Below are 14,878 nucleotides of genomic sequence, written 5' to 3'. Positions count from 1 at the left end.
AAATATCAGCAGGGCAAGAGATCTGCATTTCATGAAATGCACAAAAACCAATGGCAGAGGAGTGCCCAACTCCCTTGGCACCTTTGAAAACGCCACCCTATGGATCTTCTTGCCCAATCCCACCGATTCGGGGTATGTCTGCACTACAGTCACGGGGGCAATTGCCTTACATAGACATACCCAAGCTGCAATAACAGCAGCAACTGCAGTGTAGACATGCCCTTAGTTTAACCCTAGGTGGGTCACAGGCAAGATCTGTAGTGGGATATTTTCCTTTACACCTCCTTCAAGAAAGTGCTTCATTGTTATGAAAATGCAAATAGACCATTTCCAGGCTAACTGTCAGAGGCAAAAATCAACAATGAATTCCCCAAGACTTGTTGCAAGTAAAATTCACATCAGGCAGTTTTCTGTGCAAGGCAGAATCACAAGACGACAGAGCCAGCCCTAATTTTGGCAAGAGGGCTTTGAGGACATGCATTTTGTCTATCTCTTGGCGTAAAAATGAAGAAGTCCACTAAGCTATGCCAATCATCAACTGAAGAGCCAGGCTAAATTTTTTTTTACTGGCCAGGAATACAAACAGTCCCAGTTTGAAGGGTCTGCCCCCACGGGTATCCAGGTTTCCGTCGGTGTAGCCTTTTTAACCTCTCACCTGGCCTGCAAGAGCTTCATTTGCCTGAACAAGTTTTATAGCTGTAACAAGCCCATCTGTAGGTAGAGAAACCAGCTAGGGAAGGCAAAATAAAGCCCCAGCTATAGTTCTGTTCAAGGCCCCTTCCTCGGCACTGGCTTTAACACCACGAAGCAGCTTCAAAACAAGAGCAAAGCACTTTACAACCCCTGGTAACAACTGTCAGCAGGCTGGGAGGGTAGAGGATTCGTCCTTTCCCCTGGCAGCTGCCCCTGCAGCAGGTGCTCCTATGGCTTTCATAGCCCCACCCTAGATCATTGAAGGGATAGGCCGGGCCCTTGTAACCCCTTACATGCCAGGGCTTGGAGAGCACTTTTAAGCCTTGTCACCCCTTCCCAGTGTGGTTTTCTCCTCAGGCTCTTAAATTCCAGGGACTGGACAAATACTCCCAGTCATGTCAGATTCTACAGCTAATGGGAAGAGATACGAGTTGATTTTCTATTCATATCTATACACAGACATTCAGCCATGTATTAACAATTCGAATGACCAAGTTTTCTCTCACTATGGTACGTGGGGGAGAAAAAGGAGCAAGGTCAAACAAGGAACAATCTGCTGTTCTAAAACGTTCTCATTTCTGCCAGGTGCTCTGATACCAAGAGACCTCGAAGGGAGGAAGGGGGCAGTTGGAAAAGGACACAAGATGCAATTTAATCCTTGAGAAACATCATCTATATGCAGCGGTGCCTGGCCAGGCCAGTGCGAATGTTCCATCTAGGGAGAGGAGGGTCCAAATCTCCCCCTTAGAGAGAAAGTCTTTCTTTCAAGGAACAAACTCAGAGCTTTACTCACAGAGACAAGCTTCAAAGCAACTCAGAACATAGGGTAGCAACTGCTAAAGACCGTTTCAGCCTTTGGCAGGCAGAGAGGGGAGATGATTCACCCTTCTCCCTAGGTAGGATGCCCTCATGCAGAGCCAGGAGGCAACGGTAGGATTAGACAGTTGTTTCATAAATCAGGAAGAGGAGGGAAGGGATGGAAGGAATTAGCTGCTTTTTTTTCCTATTTGATCTTAATAGCTCTGGCAGACTCCACTAAATAAAAAGAACTGATTGAGGATGAGAGGTGCTCTTGAGGAGAATACCAAATATTTTGGCAAGCCTTTATAGAGAGGGATCTCCCCCTGGGCCTGAAGAATCCCTGTAGTCGACTGGAGCTGATGTATGTCTAGGAGAGCTGTTCAAAACAACAGAGCACTGAAAAGCCATTCCAAGTGTTCGCACAGTCGGAGGACCTCAGAGCCAATCAGTCTCCAACCTCAAAGCCCCTGCAACCATGCAAGTTATCAAAGCGTGGAGTTCAAGCGAGAGAAGTAGGGCCGGGAATCAAGGTGTGGCCTTGCCAATCAAAGGCCATCTCAAACCAGAAGACTCAGTGCTGGATGCCCAGGCATCTGGAGCTGAGTCATTGGTAAGCTTTCCTGTGGCGCAGTAAAAGCTAACTTGCAATAATGCAGCTTGGCAGAGAGTTCTGAGGGACCAAATGTAACAATTTTCTTGGGTTAAAAAGGGACTCTGGACAATGTTATGAAAGAAAATGTTGCAAGGAAAATGAGAGAACACTAACTTATGCTGGTCAGCACGAGTGATCAGTAGACCTCTCTGGGTGGGAAGCTTAAGCAGCTGAATTAATCCTGGCCAAGAAAAGAAAGCCTAAAGGTGGTTTGAGGGGGCAAGTGGCGAGAGACTTTTAGATGAGGAAATTGCCTGCAGAATCACTGCAATTGCATGGCTGCAAATGGCCAGCAGGTCTACACTGGTAGTAAAATGTATAATTTAAAGGGTCTTGAAGAAATAGCTGCCTTTGCAATCGGAAGCACTCTGCATCTTTTGCCACATACAGAAAGCGTGCACCTGGACCCACAATGACAACCAGGAATGCAGGGCAAAGCTAACAGTATTGACTTTAAAATGGTGTTTTATTGGCTTATCTTATCAGTGTAGTTAATGTTCAAGAAAATAAGCCAAATGTATACAACAATTTGACCTTTGCTATCTGGAATAATGTTTACTTTTAATCTGTACACATACAGCCTGTGGGCTGTAAATGGGTTGTGTTAACTGTGAAAGGCTGAAGTAATTAGTTTTTCAAAAAAACCCTGAATCTGCTCTTTGAGCTTTTACAGGTCAAAAGTCAGGGCAGTGTAATAAGTGTCTGGTGAGGTAATGGGAACTGTAATGCAAACAATAAAGGATAGAATTTAAAAAAAACCCTCCCAGTCACAGATTTATGTTCGCTGAGATTATCACATGGACTGCTGATTTTCTGCCCTGTTGAGGAACCAATCCAAGCCAAACTCCATCCTGCTTGCATCCTGCAGGTGCACCACTATTCAAACTTTGTACACTGCACCTAATTTGTATGTACAATTGTGGTGATTGTGCATGCAACTGTAGTAACTGTGCATGCAGTCACACAACTGTGTGCATGTTTTCTAGAAAATCCAACCCCGGATTTTCCCTCCCCACTGTTTGCACAGCTTCAAACAGAAATCAAACGGAGGTGGGTTTTCAAATCTGGCCTCTAAGGTAGCAGATCACGTGGCCCAGGACAGCTAGGGAGCTGAGAAATGGAGCTTTTGGCTCTTTCTGCACTGGCCCAAGGTGGCAGCTTTTTTCACATGAATTTGCAAAAATACAGATGGAAAAAAAAGCGGTACAATCTTCCCCACTTGAGTCAGGGTATCTGAGCTAACACTGGGCATACAAAGCACAGTGTCCCTACTCTAACAAAAGCTTTGGTTTCTCTCCCCCTTTCCTGAGGATGAGTCATCTCAACAGTATCCCAACAGGTACGACACATTACAGGAATTAATCTCCTGCCCGAACCCTCATTGCACGTACATCACATTTGACAAATAGTAGCTGAAACCAGCTGCAAAGACCTGCGTATCATCTGCCTGGCATGTCGAGTCAGACCTGATTTATAGGAAAACGAGGCGGGCTTTTGGATGCAGGTAATCAGATGATGCAGCACTAGCCCTGGTGTCACTCGTAAAGGAGCGCTTGGGTTGTAGGTCTACGTTGGTAGTAAAATGTATAATTTAAAGGGTCTTGAAGAAATAGCTGCCTTTGCAATCAGAAGCACTCGGCATCTTTTGCCACATACGGAAAGCGTGCACCTGGACCTGGGACCAGAGAGAACTGGGCGAAGACGAGCGAGCATGGCAGAAAGGGGTATAAACTACCCTGCGTGCCGACTACAGGCCACCATCAGCCTCAGCCAGGCTCAAACAATGGACAGCCCTCAAGCTGCTGATGTGCCCTGCTGAGCAGCCATGGTAGCCAAGTCTTCGATGTGGGGGTGCAGCAGGGTGGAAGGGTAAAAATTGACTAGAGATGAGGCATCGCTCGTTCCCCCACCGCACACGCTCCCATCCCTCTGACACTGACTTGAATTAAATGGTCAGTCAGCAGTAGATGAAAATCATCAGGAAGATCATGCTCAAGCAGTCTATAGTTGACAAAACACACTAGAGAGTTTTCAGGCCCCTCCATACTTGGCTACAGCAGGCCCGAGTCCCTTTAACAAGCAGTTGTAAAGAGAAACGCCAAGGATTTTTTCTTGTGGGGGAAAAAAGGACTAGCTCTGCCCTTCTTCCCACTCCTCTGAGCTATTCAGATACTTACCAATGCGTGATCGAACTTAAAAGTACTGATGTAATAGGCTGGGATGTCGGAGGCGGCCAAAGGCTCAGAAATCTGAGCGACAATTCCACATTCATCTAGAGGAAGACAAAGAACAGAAAGAATGTTCCCAACAGAGACCCACCATGGGAAAGCACTTGTAGGTCTGACTAGCCCCTGGTAATGATGAAAAAGGAGCTAAGAAACCCACCAGCATTAACTCTGGGCATAGATGCTGGAGATGGGATGAGGGAGCAAAGGGCCATGCCCGCCCAACTTTTGAGAACCTGAACTTGCCAGAAGGGCAATGAAGGGCAAGAGAATGGGAGCCCAAGCTCCCTTCTTGGCCCTGGGTGATGGGTGGCATGACGGTGGAGCCCTTGCCTTGCTGGTATGACCAGTGCAGCAGCAGGCCAAATGGGAGTGAGTGGCGTTGCAACCCCAAGTGTAAGGTCTCAATGACACTCAAATTTGGCCCAATTCGGCTGCTTGGTCCCCTCACTTTTGCAGGCCTTCCAGTGCCACTGCCTGAGGGTGATTAAAAGTGAGAAAAGGAATTAGAAATACCGAGGATAATGCAACAGTTATATACGGTTCCCTAAACAGCTGCTTAATTCCAACTACTTGGCCTTTGAATCCCAGGGTTTCCTGGAAGAATCTGGGTTAAGCATCTGCGCTAATATGGCTATTTCATTCGACTGTGTTTTGTGTATTTTCACTTAATCTGGATTCAGACAGCTGCTGAATTACACTGTGGACATATTGTGCCGACTCAAAATACTATGTTAACACCGAAGGAGTATCTCTCTGCTAACAGGATAAGCTCTGAAAAATGAATGACTAACTCCAAATGCTAAAGGCAGGGAACTTTTTAGCATGGAACACACTTTAATATAGAGACCCTGTCTCATGGACACCTCCCCTGGGCTATCATCCACGCATGACTTCCCTGTCCACGGGCTAGTGCCCATTCACACTGGTGATAATGTAACATACCTGTGGCATCGACAGCAATCGCTTACATGCAAAAGTGACATCAGGGAAGCATTTAACCTCTTTTCAGCTGCTTTTAATGAGACTCAACAGATAGAGTGAGGAGGAGCCAGACCCATGCGAACAGCCACCTCTCTGCAGGCCTGCAGCCCAACAACAGCTTGACAACTGTGCCGAAGCAGGAACATTGGTGACTCTTTATTGTGATGGCGTCCATCACAGAATGCCACGCCCAAAACTCCATCCATTCCTGTCTTCCCTCTAGCTAGCCTCGCCAAAGAATTACAAATTGCCAAGTGTTGTAAGCCCTTTATATTGCAAGCCCTTTGGGGGCAGAGACCTAGTATCTATTTGGGACTGACAAACCCTGAACAACAAGAACTAAGGTGCAAACGTGGGTCTGGCAGGCACACACTCTTCGTGAAAGACAACACTGCAGGGATTTATATTGTGAGCCAAAATGATGGACTCCTGCTGCAGACTCGCATAGTATTTTTTTCCCCTTATAAAAGGGGAGCCCATATCAATCTTTCACTTTGCTTCTGTCATTCTACCCATTTCCATTGATTAGGCTGTTTGATCATTTCTTAGGTGCTATTTCCCTTCTGATTTTATTCTCTCTCTAGCTTTGTAATTAGTGACCTGACCGGGTGGGTGTGGGTGTGCGTACACACAAAAAACGATACCCTTCGCTTCGGTGTGCAGGCTCTTTCCTCCCCCAATCACACACAGTAGCATAAAGCCCTTCGCTGGCGGATCAGTATTTACGGCCTGTTTAACAACTCAAGTGAGACGGCAGATGCTTGAAGTGAGAGAAAATAAACTGGGCTCCAAGAGGACACACTTCCCACTAGTAAAAGGCTGTGACCTTCTTGTATCATGAATAAGAATGGGAGTGACACAGCAGCCCCAGCGCATACCTAATCTCCTCTTCCAAGGCCCTTTGACTGACTAAAGGCCACCAGTGTGTCTAAATTGCAATTCTAGGGTGTGAATGCAGCTCGAGCAGATGCAATGGAGCTAGCTTGGAGCCTGAAGAAGTGAAGCTGTGGCTAGCAGGGATGGCCCACACTGAACCACGCGGTGCCAGAGCGTCACTGCTCCAGGACCTGAGCTAGCTAGATTAAAGTAGCTCAGGTGTGTCTGCACTAGCCACAATCACCCCAGGACTGCAGTACAGACAGATCCACAGACACAGCGAAACACCTGGTATCCAGCCGCCATTCCAAGAAATGGTAAATGGAGTTGGAACTCCAGCCTTTCAGTAAGGGAAAGCCTGAGCACCCAACCAATCTGGAGCGCTAATTCTCATCCCCTCTCTTTACCAGCTGCGGCTGCCCTGAATCATACACTATTCAATCATTAGCGAAGTCTGCCCTTACCTATCATTGCCTGACTGCTTGCACTGCAGGCATCGCTTTGCGTCACGGACGGCTGAGGTTTGCCCTGGAAATATTCTGGCACATCAACACTCTAACCCATAACCATCATCTCTAAAGCTCCTATCCCCAGTCCTTGGTCCAAAGGCCAGAAGCAGTTTAGGAATGTTTGGTTTGAGGTGAGTGGAAGGTAACAACAGTAGATCAAAAGGGACATTTTAACTTGGAACCCTTCTCTTCTGACCTACAGAGTGATTGCCTATCAGACAAACACCTACAGCACAATCTCAGCCAACCATTTTCTTCCTGTGTGGAATCAGAACTGAGCAGGGTTGCAGAATTGGGCCCACCTATGCTAAAATGCTCCTGTTCAGCTCATGTAACCAATGGCACTGTTCATGGGACTAAGCACTGCAGGATCAGGCCCTATAAGCAGGAACAGCTTACTGCATTATTTGCCACACCTCCTCTTTTTCCTATTGGATCAATATAAACCCCAAAAATGTATGCACAGAACATTAATACTCAGAAGTATTTGTAAGGGACTAATGAGAAACCACTAATGAGATTCAGGCTCCTGCACGTGCCCTGCACTCTGTCTTCCTCCATCGCTCCTTAGCGGCAGATAACACACCATCTGACCTGCACCTGAGGAGGAGTAAATGCTGGACCTCCCTTGGCCCTACTCACATGAACCCTGGATCTGTGGTCATGCTGACCTAGTGACCCGGGCACCTTGCTCACTTGAAATCCAAGGATAAGCCACTGCTGCATTAAAGCCAACTTCTAGTAGCTCAGAGTGACTCTTCTCACTTGGTCCTAAGCCCCAAGAACACTTGCTCTAAGCTGATATTACCACCACCGAAAGTCAGTCAGATATTTAAGCAAATGGCCAAAATTTTCAAACGTGTAATCTTGAGTGTCTTCATCCCTGGGTGCCCAACTTGAGACATTTTTAAAGGACCAAGTTTTTTTAAAGGGCGTGTACTCAGCATTTTCTGCAAGGCAGGCCCCTTTAAAAGATCTCAAGTTGGACAATTCACCCCAAATAACAGGTTACTTCTGAAAAGCTTGGGCACTTTCTCCAAGCTGTTTCTGCCAGATACACTTTGTAAAAGCCATGTTGATTTCCAAATGGGATGAGCTAAGAGGGAATTTAGGATCACAATTCTGCTCTCACAACTTGTGAGAATTCGTACTAAATCCACGCAATTGCCCTGGATTTACACTGGTGTAAATCAGAGTAATATCTGTCTCCTAATTGGTTTCTAAAATGGACTGAGCCAGCCTAGCCTTTTCCTGTTTCACAATGACTTGAAAGCTTGTTGGACAAAATTTTTGAAACCAGGGGCCTAAATTTAGCTAACTCCATAGTCCAGCAATTCAATCTGATCAGGAGGGGAGCCCGCAACAAGAGATACCGGACACACAGCCCATTTGAAAATCAGACCATTTATCCTTGGGTTTAGTTGGAACTAAACTATTTTTTAAAATCTTGTTCCTCAACTCCACAATAGGCTGAAGACTCTTAAAAAACAGGCTTAGCCAACGCAACTGTTTTCCCTCTTCATCATCAATCTCTACGTGGGAGTGGCTATATTTGCACCAAATTGATTCTCTGAGTGTTTACATACCAAAGCCAAGTGGCTGCCCGCCAATCCGAACCATCTTCCAGAGTTCTCCAGATGCACTTGTAAACAACAAATTATTAGGAAACCTATCAGAAAAAAAGGGAAAGTGAAAGACTGCAATTAAAAGTACAGTAAAAGCTGTTTTATCCAGCAGGTTAGGGTGGAGGGGGAGGATGCCAGTAAGTGAAAAATGCTGGTTAATTATGAGGGAGGGGGTTGGGGTGTGAGAGGGAGTGTGAGGGAGGGGGTTGGGGTGTGGGAGGTCAGATCCAGGGAGCATTTTCATCTCAGGCGGCTCCCTGCAAGTGGTAACCTGTCCTGGCTGCTCCTACGCACAGGCGTGGCAGGCGGCTCTGCATGCTGCCTCTGCCCGCAGACACCACCCCACAGCTCCCATTGGCCGTGGTTCCCAGTCAATGGGAGCTGCATTGCTAGTGCTCGGGAGGAGGGAGTGGGTGCAGCTTGCAGAGCCACCTGCCGTGCCTGCACCTAGGAGCAGCTGAGACAGATCGTCGCTTGCAGGGAGCTGCCCGAAGTGAGTGGCTCCCAGATCTGGCACCATGCATCCCCACCTGCACCAAAACTCTCTCCCAGAGCCTGCGCTTGATATCCCCAGCTGGCCCTGCGCCAACTGGACTATAAATCTGTATTTCAGTGAAGATCAGAAATGCTGGTTTACAGAGTTTATAGAAGGGCTCTTCCAGATCTATAACTAGGCCTGGAAGGATTCAACTTTTATTGCTAAACGTTGATTTCACCAGAGACACGCAAACTGATGTAAAACGATTTCCACCGATGATCATTACAGACAGGCAAAACAAGAAAAATGCTGCTTGAGAACTTAGAGTTTCACTGAAGTTTACTTGTTCATTTTGATACGTGATATTGACAATTTGTGTTTTGCAGGTTATAAAGCTTTTAACTTTTTGAATCTCAACATCTACTGTCATTAAATAGTTATTGTCTGACACAATTATCTGACAATTTTTGCAACTGTGACAGTTTAAATCAGTAAAAAATGCTTAAATCCCATAATTGTGTGCGATCTGTGAAAATATACTGATATTACCTGTCAAAATTATTTTTAAAAAATATGGAATTTTGCCATAGACCTGCTCGGTTTGAAATGGACAAGGAACAGCAGGATTAAAAAACTGATGAGGCAAAACAAGGCAATTGGTACAGACGAAGCTATGTTTTCAGGTTTTCTACTGTAAACATTACTCTGAATCGGGAAAGCCGTGTGTGTGAGCGAGAGAGAACGTGCATGGAAATGTGGGAGGAGTCACAGAAGGGGCTTTCTGAAAAAAAATTCTGCTCCCCAAATACCCAAATCGTTAGTTCAAGGGCCCTAGCTGACACATGGAACCACCTGGAGAGAGAAGCTGCCCTCCATCTGTCTATCTTAGGTATTTAGGTGGCCCCCAGGAGATGTCTGAGCACCTCAGTCTTCAGTGTGTTTATCCTCACAATGCCCAGTGAGACAGGGAAGTGCTATTACTGCCAGTTTACAGATGGGGAACTGAGACACAGAGAGATGAAGTGACTTGTCCACTGTTGTGCCTAGGTCCCCAGCGTCACAAGTTAGAATCACAGAATAGAATATCAGGGTTGGAAGGGACCTCAGGAGGTTATCTAGTCCAACTCCCTTCTCAAAGCAGGATCAATCCCCAACTAAATCCCCAAATCCTTAAGGATTGAACTCACAACCTTGGGTTTAGCAGGCCAATGCTCAAACCACCGAGCTATCCCTCTCCTGGTACCCTAGCTTTCCTTCCTCACTTTAGGAGCTCGATCTTGCCAGACACAGAAAGCTTTAAGTCAGTGAAAGCTGAAGACGCTTCCCCAGGAGATAACTAGCACCCTGCAGAATCAGGCCCTAAGACAGTCATGACTCAAATCAGACATGGCCTCGTAGGTTGTGATCAACACCTCAAACTGCTTCTGAATTCAACATCTGGTGCAGCCTTTAGCCCCTCAGCCCTTTAAGAGTTGTGTGCTCTCATCTGGGACTGGAAGCTGGAGAATAACACAAACATTACAGGATAGTATTTTTATTCGAGTCAGCTTGTTGGCTTGCGGGACAAATGTGTTCTGAGCTGGAGCTGCACTGGCAAGATGCAGGGCATTACCATGACAATGAGACACAGCACTGAATAACTGCATGTGAAAGCGATGCCAGAAGAGTGTCATTTAAAGGTGCCGGCATTCTGCTCCTATTCTTTGGGAATCTTGAATCTCCTCTGAGAGATTTTCTTGTCTGCACAAGTTCAACCTGCAAATGATGGGCTGACACTTTCCAAAGCACCTAAGAAACTTAAGAGCTTGAGTCCCATTTTCAAAAGTGACTTAGGCAACTAAGAGCCTAAAACTCGTTGACTTTCAGTGAGACTTTCAGGCTCCCAAATGCCTTCGGCCACATCCACACTACAGAGTAAAATCGAAATTAATAAAATCGATTTTATAAAACAGATTTTATAAAATCGATTTTACGCGTCCACACTAGGGCACATTACTTCGGTGGTGTGCGTCCATGGTCCCAGGCTACCATCGATTTCCGGAGCGGTGCACTCTGGGTAGCTCAGTAAAAGAATGGGACCAATAACTTCGATTTCCGTCCACACTAACCCTAAATCGATTTAGTAATATCGATTTTAGGGTTACTCCTTTCGTTTAGCTGGAGTACAGAAATCGATTTTAAGACCCCTTAAAATCGATTTTAAGTGCCTTGTAGTGTGGACGGATACAGCGTTAAATCGATTTAACGCTGTTTAAATAGATTTAACGCTGTAGTGTGGACCTGGCCTTCATCAGTTTTGAAAATGGGAGTTAGGAGCCTAAGTCATATAGGTGCTTCTGAAAATTTTGCTTGAGGTCTTTTGGGGTCCAGATGAGCCCTGTGCAGAAGGCAGTCTTGGGCCTCACCTCTGCTGTGTCTGTACATCCATCACCAAGGAGATGTAACCCTCAATGAGAGAAAAGGAGAAAAAGCGAATGTGTCCAGAGTCTTCACTGCCCACCACTGTGTCTTTTACTCTGAAGAAACAAAACAAAACAGAATTAACACCAGCCAGCAGTGTATTGGAAATCCTAACCTTTCAAAGAGGACCCAGCCACTGAAGTCACAAGCAGTTCATGCATTCATCTTATTCTGAGAGAGCAAGTTGTGTCTAGTTTTGTGCTTTTCCCTCCCTCCGCCACGGGGCAAACATTTTATATGGACTAACACTCTCGTTCCTGCCACAAATGTGCTAATTTTATCAGGTGCATTTTGAGAAGAAGGGTTATATTTTTAGGTCCAACTTTTCCAGGAATTGGCCCGCTTTTTGGCAGAGAAATCTGATGCCGTTCAAGCCTAGCTTGCAAGTTGTTAATGGGTGGTAGCAATCCAATGCTGTCACACTGCAATATGCCCAGTCCTGCTGGTTTAAATGTTTAAAGCCACCTAAATAGGAAGCAGGCATCCATTAATGGAAATTAGGCATCCTAATCTCCCAAGGGCCTTTGAAAAAAATCTCAACCGACGGTTGCACCCTCAAGAAGCCTGCACTATACAGGATACATTTTATATTGCACAGCGCCAGCCCTGGATTCCTGCCAGTCTTGAAGAGAGTGATGCATATTTGTATGTTCACACAAGCTTGCACAGATGAGTGTTGTGTGCCCCGGCTCCTGGTGTAAACGTACCCATTGGAGTAAAACATGACATCCATTAGGAGTGTAGCGACAGTTGGAAGGGTATCTGGATCCAGGCTGGTGACACAGAACATATTACTGGGACTGGAAAGAGGATGGATAACAGGCCTCTGAACTGAAAGAGAGAGAGACACACCACACACACAGAGATATAAAGCCAAGTTGGTATCAAGGTCACATCCACTCAGACACTGTTGTTATCCTCAGTGCCACAGACCAGACTTCCAGTCTTTGTAAGGTCAACAGGATGACCCTCAGGAAGGGGAGGACACTGTCTTCTTGGTGGAAGGCCCTTGGCTGCTGCACTGCCTACCACTAGAAATCAGGGTAAACCGAGGAACAGGTAAGGCCCAAAGATAGCTGCTTTCTTCAGTCAGGCATCCCCACATCAACAAGGTCTTGGCAATATTCCTCTTGACAGACAGCCACTGAGAGTAATCAGTTGCTAGGGTTAGGTAGCAGCGGGAGAATGACAAGGTCATCTGAATATTAACACCTCCTTCAGCACTGGGCACATTGGAAACAAGTGGGGACTTCTGGTCAGTGTGTAAATTTCGACAGTTACAGGAATCTCAAATTGCAAGACGGGTAGCAAGGGTTTCCTAGGGCTGTGGGACTATTTAGATGATGATGTCACTATATCATCAGTATTCATTTGCTCAGCATCACGACTCATTCAGCTAAACCCTTGGGTAACTGATCTCTCTGTGTGGCCCAGACACCACAAGAAGGTGAGAGAACACCACACGGGGGGGGGGCCACATAAGCCCTGTGTAAGTGCTTCCCCTTGTATGAGACACCAGGACAGTCCCATTCCCTGAGGCACATACTATCTATCAGATGGATTCAAATGAGGTAAGAGGCAGTCAGAGGGGGTGACAACTGAAAATGGTAATACTGTAAAAAAAAGTGGTGTTCTCTGATCTTTCGTAATCCTGGGGTGCAAATGACATTTGACTGATGAGTGTTCACAGGCCTTGGAACCCAAACTCCAATCAAACTAAAACGTTCTCATGATGAAAATGAAAAATGCCATTTTGAGGGTAAACTGACAGCTCCGTGGATCACAGATGATGTAACACTGCACCCCAAATCTTCACAGTGACATGATGATGTAATTATGGCATAATTAGGATGCATTTTGCACAAGATGGGGTCATGTGAGGTGTCATTGGAAAAGTCATGGTTTTCTGAATATGATTATCCTATTTGTATGCAAAAAGTTTGCCCTCCCCCCATGCTCCAAAGTGACCTAATGAAAATAGGCTAAATTGCTTTCTCCAGAATGTGGAATATGCATTTTTAGATTTTACTTTTTATTTGTGTTCTTACATGCTGAAAAGAGGATTAATGGCCTGAAATAGCATGAACATTCCATAGGAAGTTTGAGAAATACAGAAAATGCCCCCCCATGCTCCCAACCCGCAGTAGCTCTGGAGCCTACTGACACCGCCACAAAAGCAGTGATGAGCACGGCCCATGCAGGTCCTTACCCATTTTCGGCTTGACAAACCCATTCGTTATCCCGAAGTCGTCAGCAGCCACTGTCTCCCCATTCACGACCCTAAGGATGGTGAACTCAGCAGCCAGCGTATGCATCACGAAGGGCAGGTCCCGCTCACGTATCTGAGGACAGGGACAGAGACGGGGGTGTGAAAACGCACCCACTCTCCCACTGTCTGAATTGGAGAAAGGATCAGATCACAGGTGTCCTTATGCACTGCTGAGCCGTAGGAAAATGTACACACAACACAGGCTCAGAACAACAAGGCCTGGAGGTTGTCGCAATCCGATGGGCGTTGGGTTAAATGAACCTGGTGGCCTCCGTCCAACTACCGGTGGGCCTGATGCTGGAATCAACAGGAAGACTCCTATCGACTTCAGCGGCATTCACATCAGGCTGTAGGCGTCCAAGGACGTTGCCAACAATAAAGCGGTGAACCCCCAATTTAGCATTACTTCAATTATTTAATGACTTGCCCCTTTTTTTTTTTTTTTTAAGGTGTAGTTGGAACCTCTCCTCTGCCCCCATTCCAGCAAATTCTGCTGGGGAATGCAGAATCACAAGCAGCCCTGGCCATCTTATTTGGTCTTACCAGGATGAAGTCGGTCTGATAGGTGGACAGCATGAACACAGAAATGTTTTGGTCAGCCAGGGGCGCTATTACTGACTTGGCAATCTTGGTCACCCCGATGGGCTGGGAGCTGGAGAAGCTGCCTCCGCCTGAAACCACATTGAGAGCCAGCCAGGTAGCATCTGCCACACTCAAGTGTTCTGATGAAGGGAGCTCTGAAAAGAGATGGAGAGAAAACAGACGTAAATTTCAGCGCCAGAGAAACCTAGGTCACTATGTGACCATCAGATCCATTTCCATTTCTGAATCCATATGGAATGATGTGGAGAAAGTTTATTATGAGCCTAAGACGTATGCTAAAGCACTGGTGGGATGCAACACTGATGCTGTGACATAAAAGGTGGCATCAATTCCCTGTAATATTACTGGGTTCTCTCTCTGATCTCTTTCAGCTAATTTCTCTTTCCCTTGTTTTTTTTTGCAGTTGTCTCGAGTTCTTTCTATACATAACGACCCCTAACTAGAGGGGAAGGATGATCCAGTGGTTTGGACACTAGCCCAGAAACTAGGAGACCTGGGTCCAACTCCCTGATCTATCACAGACTTCCTGTGTGTCTTTGAGCAAGTGAGTTGGCTTTTTTTCTGCCTCAGTATAGCCTAGCAGATAAAACACTAGATTGGGACTCAGGAGACCTGGGTTCTACTCCCAGCTCTGCCATTGGCCTGAGTGACCTGGCCAAGTTACTTCATTTGCCTGTGCTCCATTTCTCCATCTGTAAAATGG

At 46.2% G+C, this 14,878-nt stretch overlaps 1 protein-coding gene across 2 annotated transcripts in view; it reads right to left on the bottom strand.

Annotated features, from left to right (window-relative positions):
* CASTOR2 (cytosolic arginine sensor for mTORC1 subunit 2) overlaps positions 1–14,878 on the bottom strand; it is a 161,764-nt gene that overhangs the window by 15,797 nt on the left and 131,089 nt on the right. For both annotated transcript variants that reach the window (XM_030536584.1, XM_030536585.1), the window contains exons 3-8: positions 14,116–14,309; positions 13,513–13,645; positions 12,011–12,134; positions 11,249–11,359; positions 8,327–8,409; positions 4,324–4,418 (exon numbers count right to left, since the gene is read on the bottom strand). In XM_030536584.1, the coding sequence (XP_030392444.1) occupies positions 4,324–4,418; positions 8,327–8,409; positions 11,249–11,359; positions 12,011–12,134; positions 13,513–13,645; positions 14,116–14,309 (740 nt within the window). The remainder of the gene's footprint in view (positions 1–4,323; positions 4,419–8,326; positions 8,410–11,248; positions 11,360–12,010; positions 12,135–13,512; positions 13,646–14,115; positions 14,310–14,878) is intronic.

Source organism: Gopherus evgoodei, chromosome 17, assembly GCF_007399415.2.
Source record: "Gopherus evgoodei ecotype Sinaloan lineage chromosome 17, rGopEvg1_v1.p, whole genome shotgun sequence".
NCBI classification, from domain to species: Eukaryota; Metazoa; Chordata; order Testudines; family Testudinidae; genus Gopherus; species Gopherus evgoodei.
The sequence above is the reverse complement of the archived record's forward strand: the minus strand, read 5'-3'. Positions and strand labels throughout refer to the sequence as shown.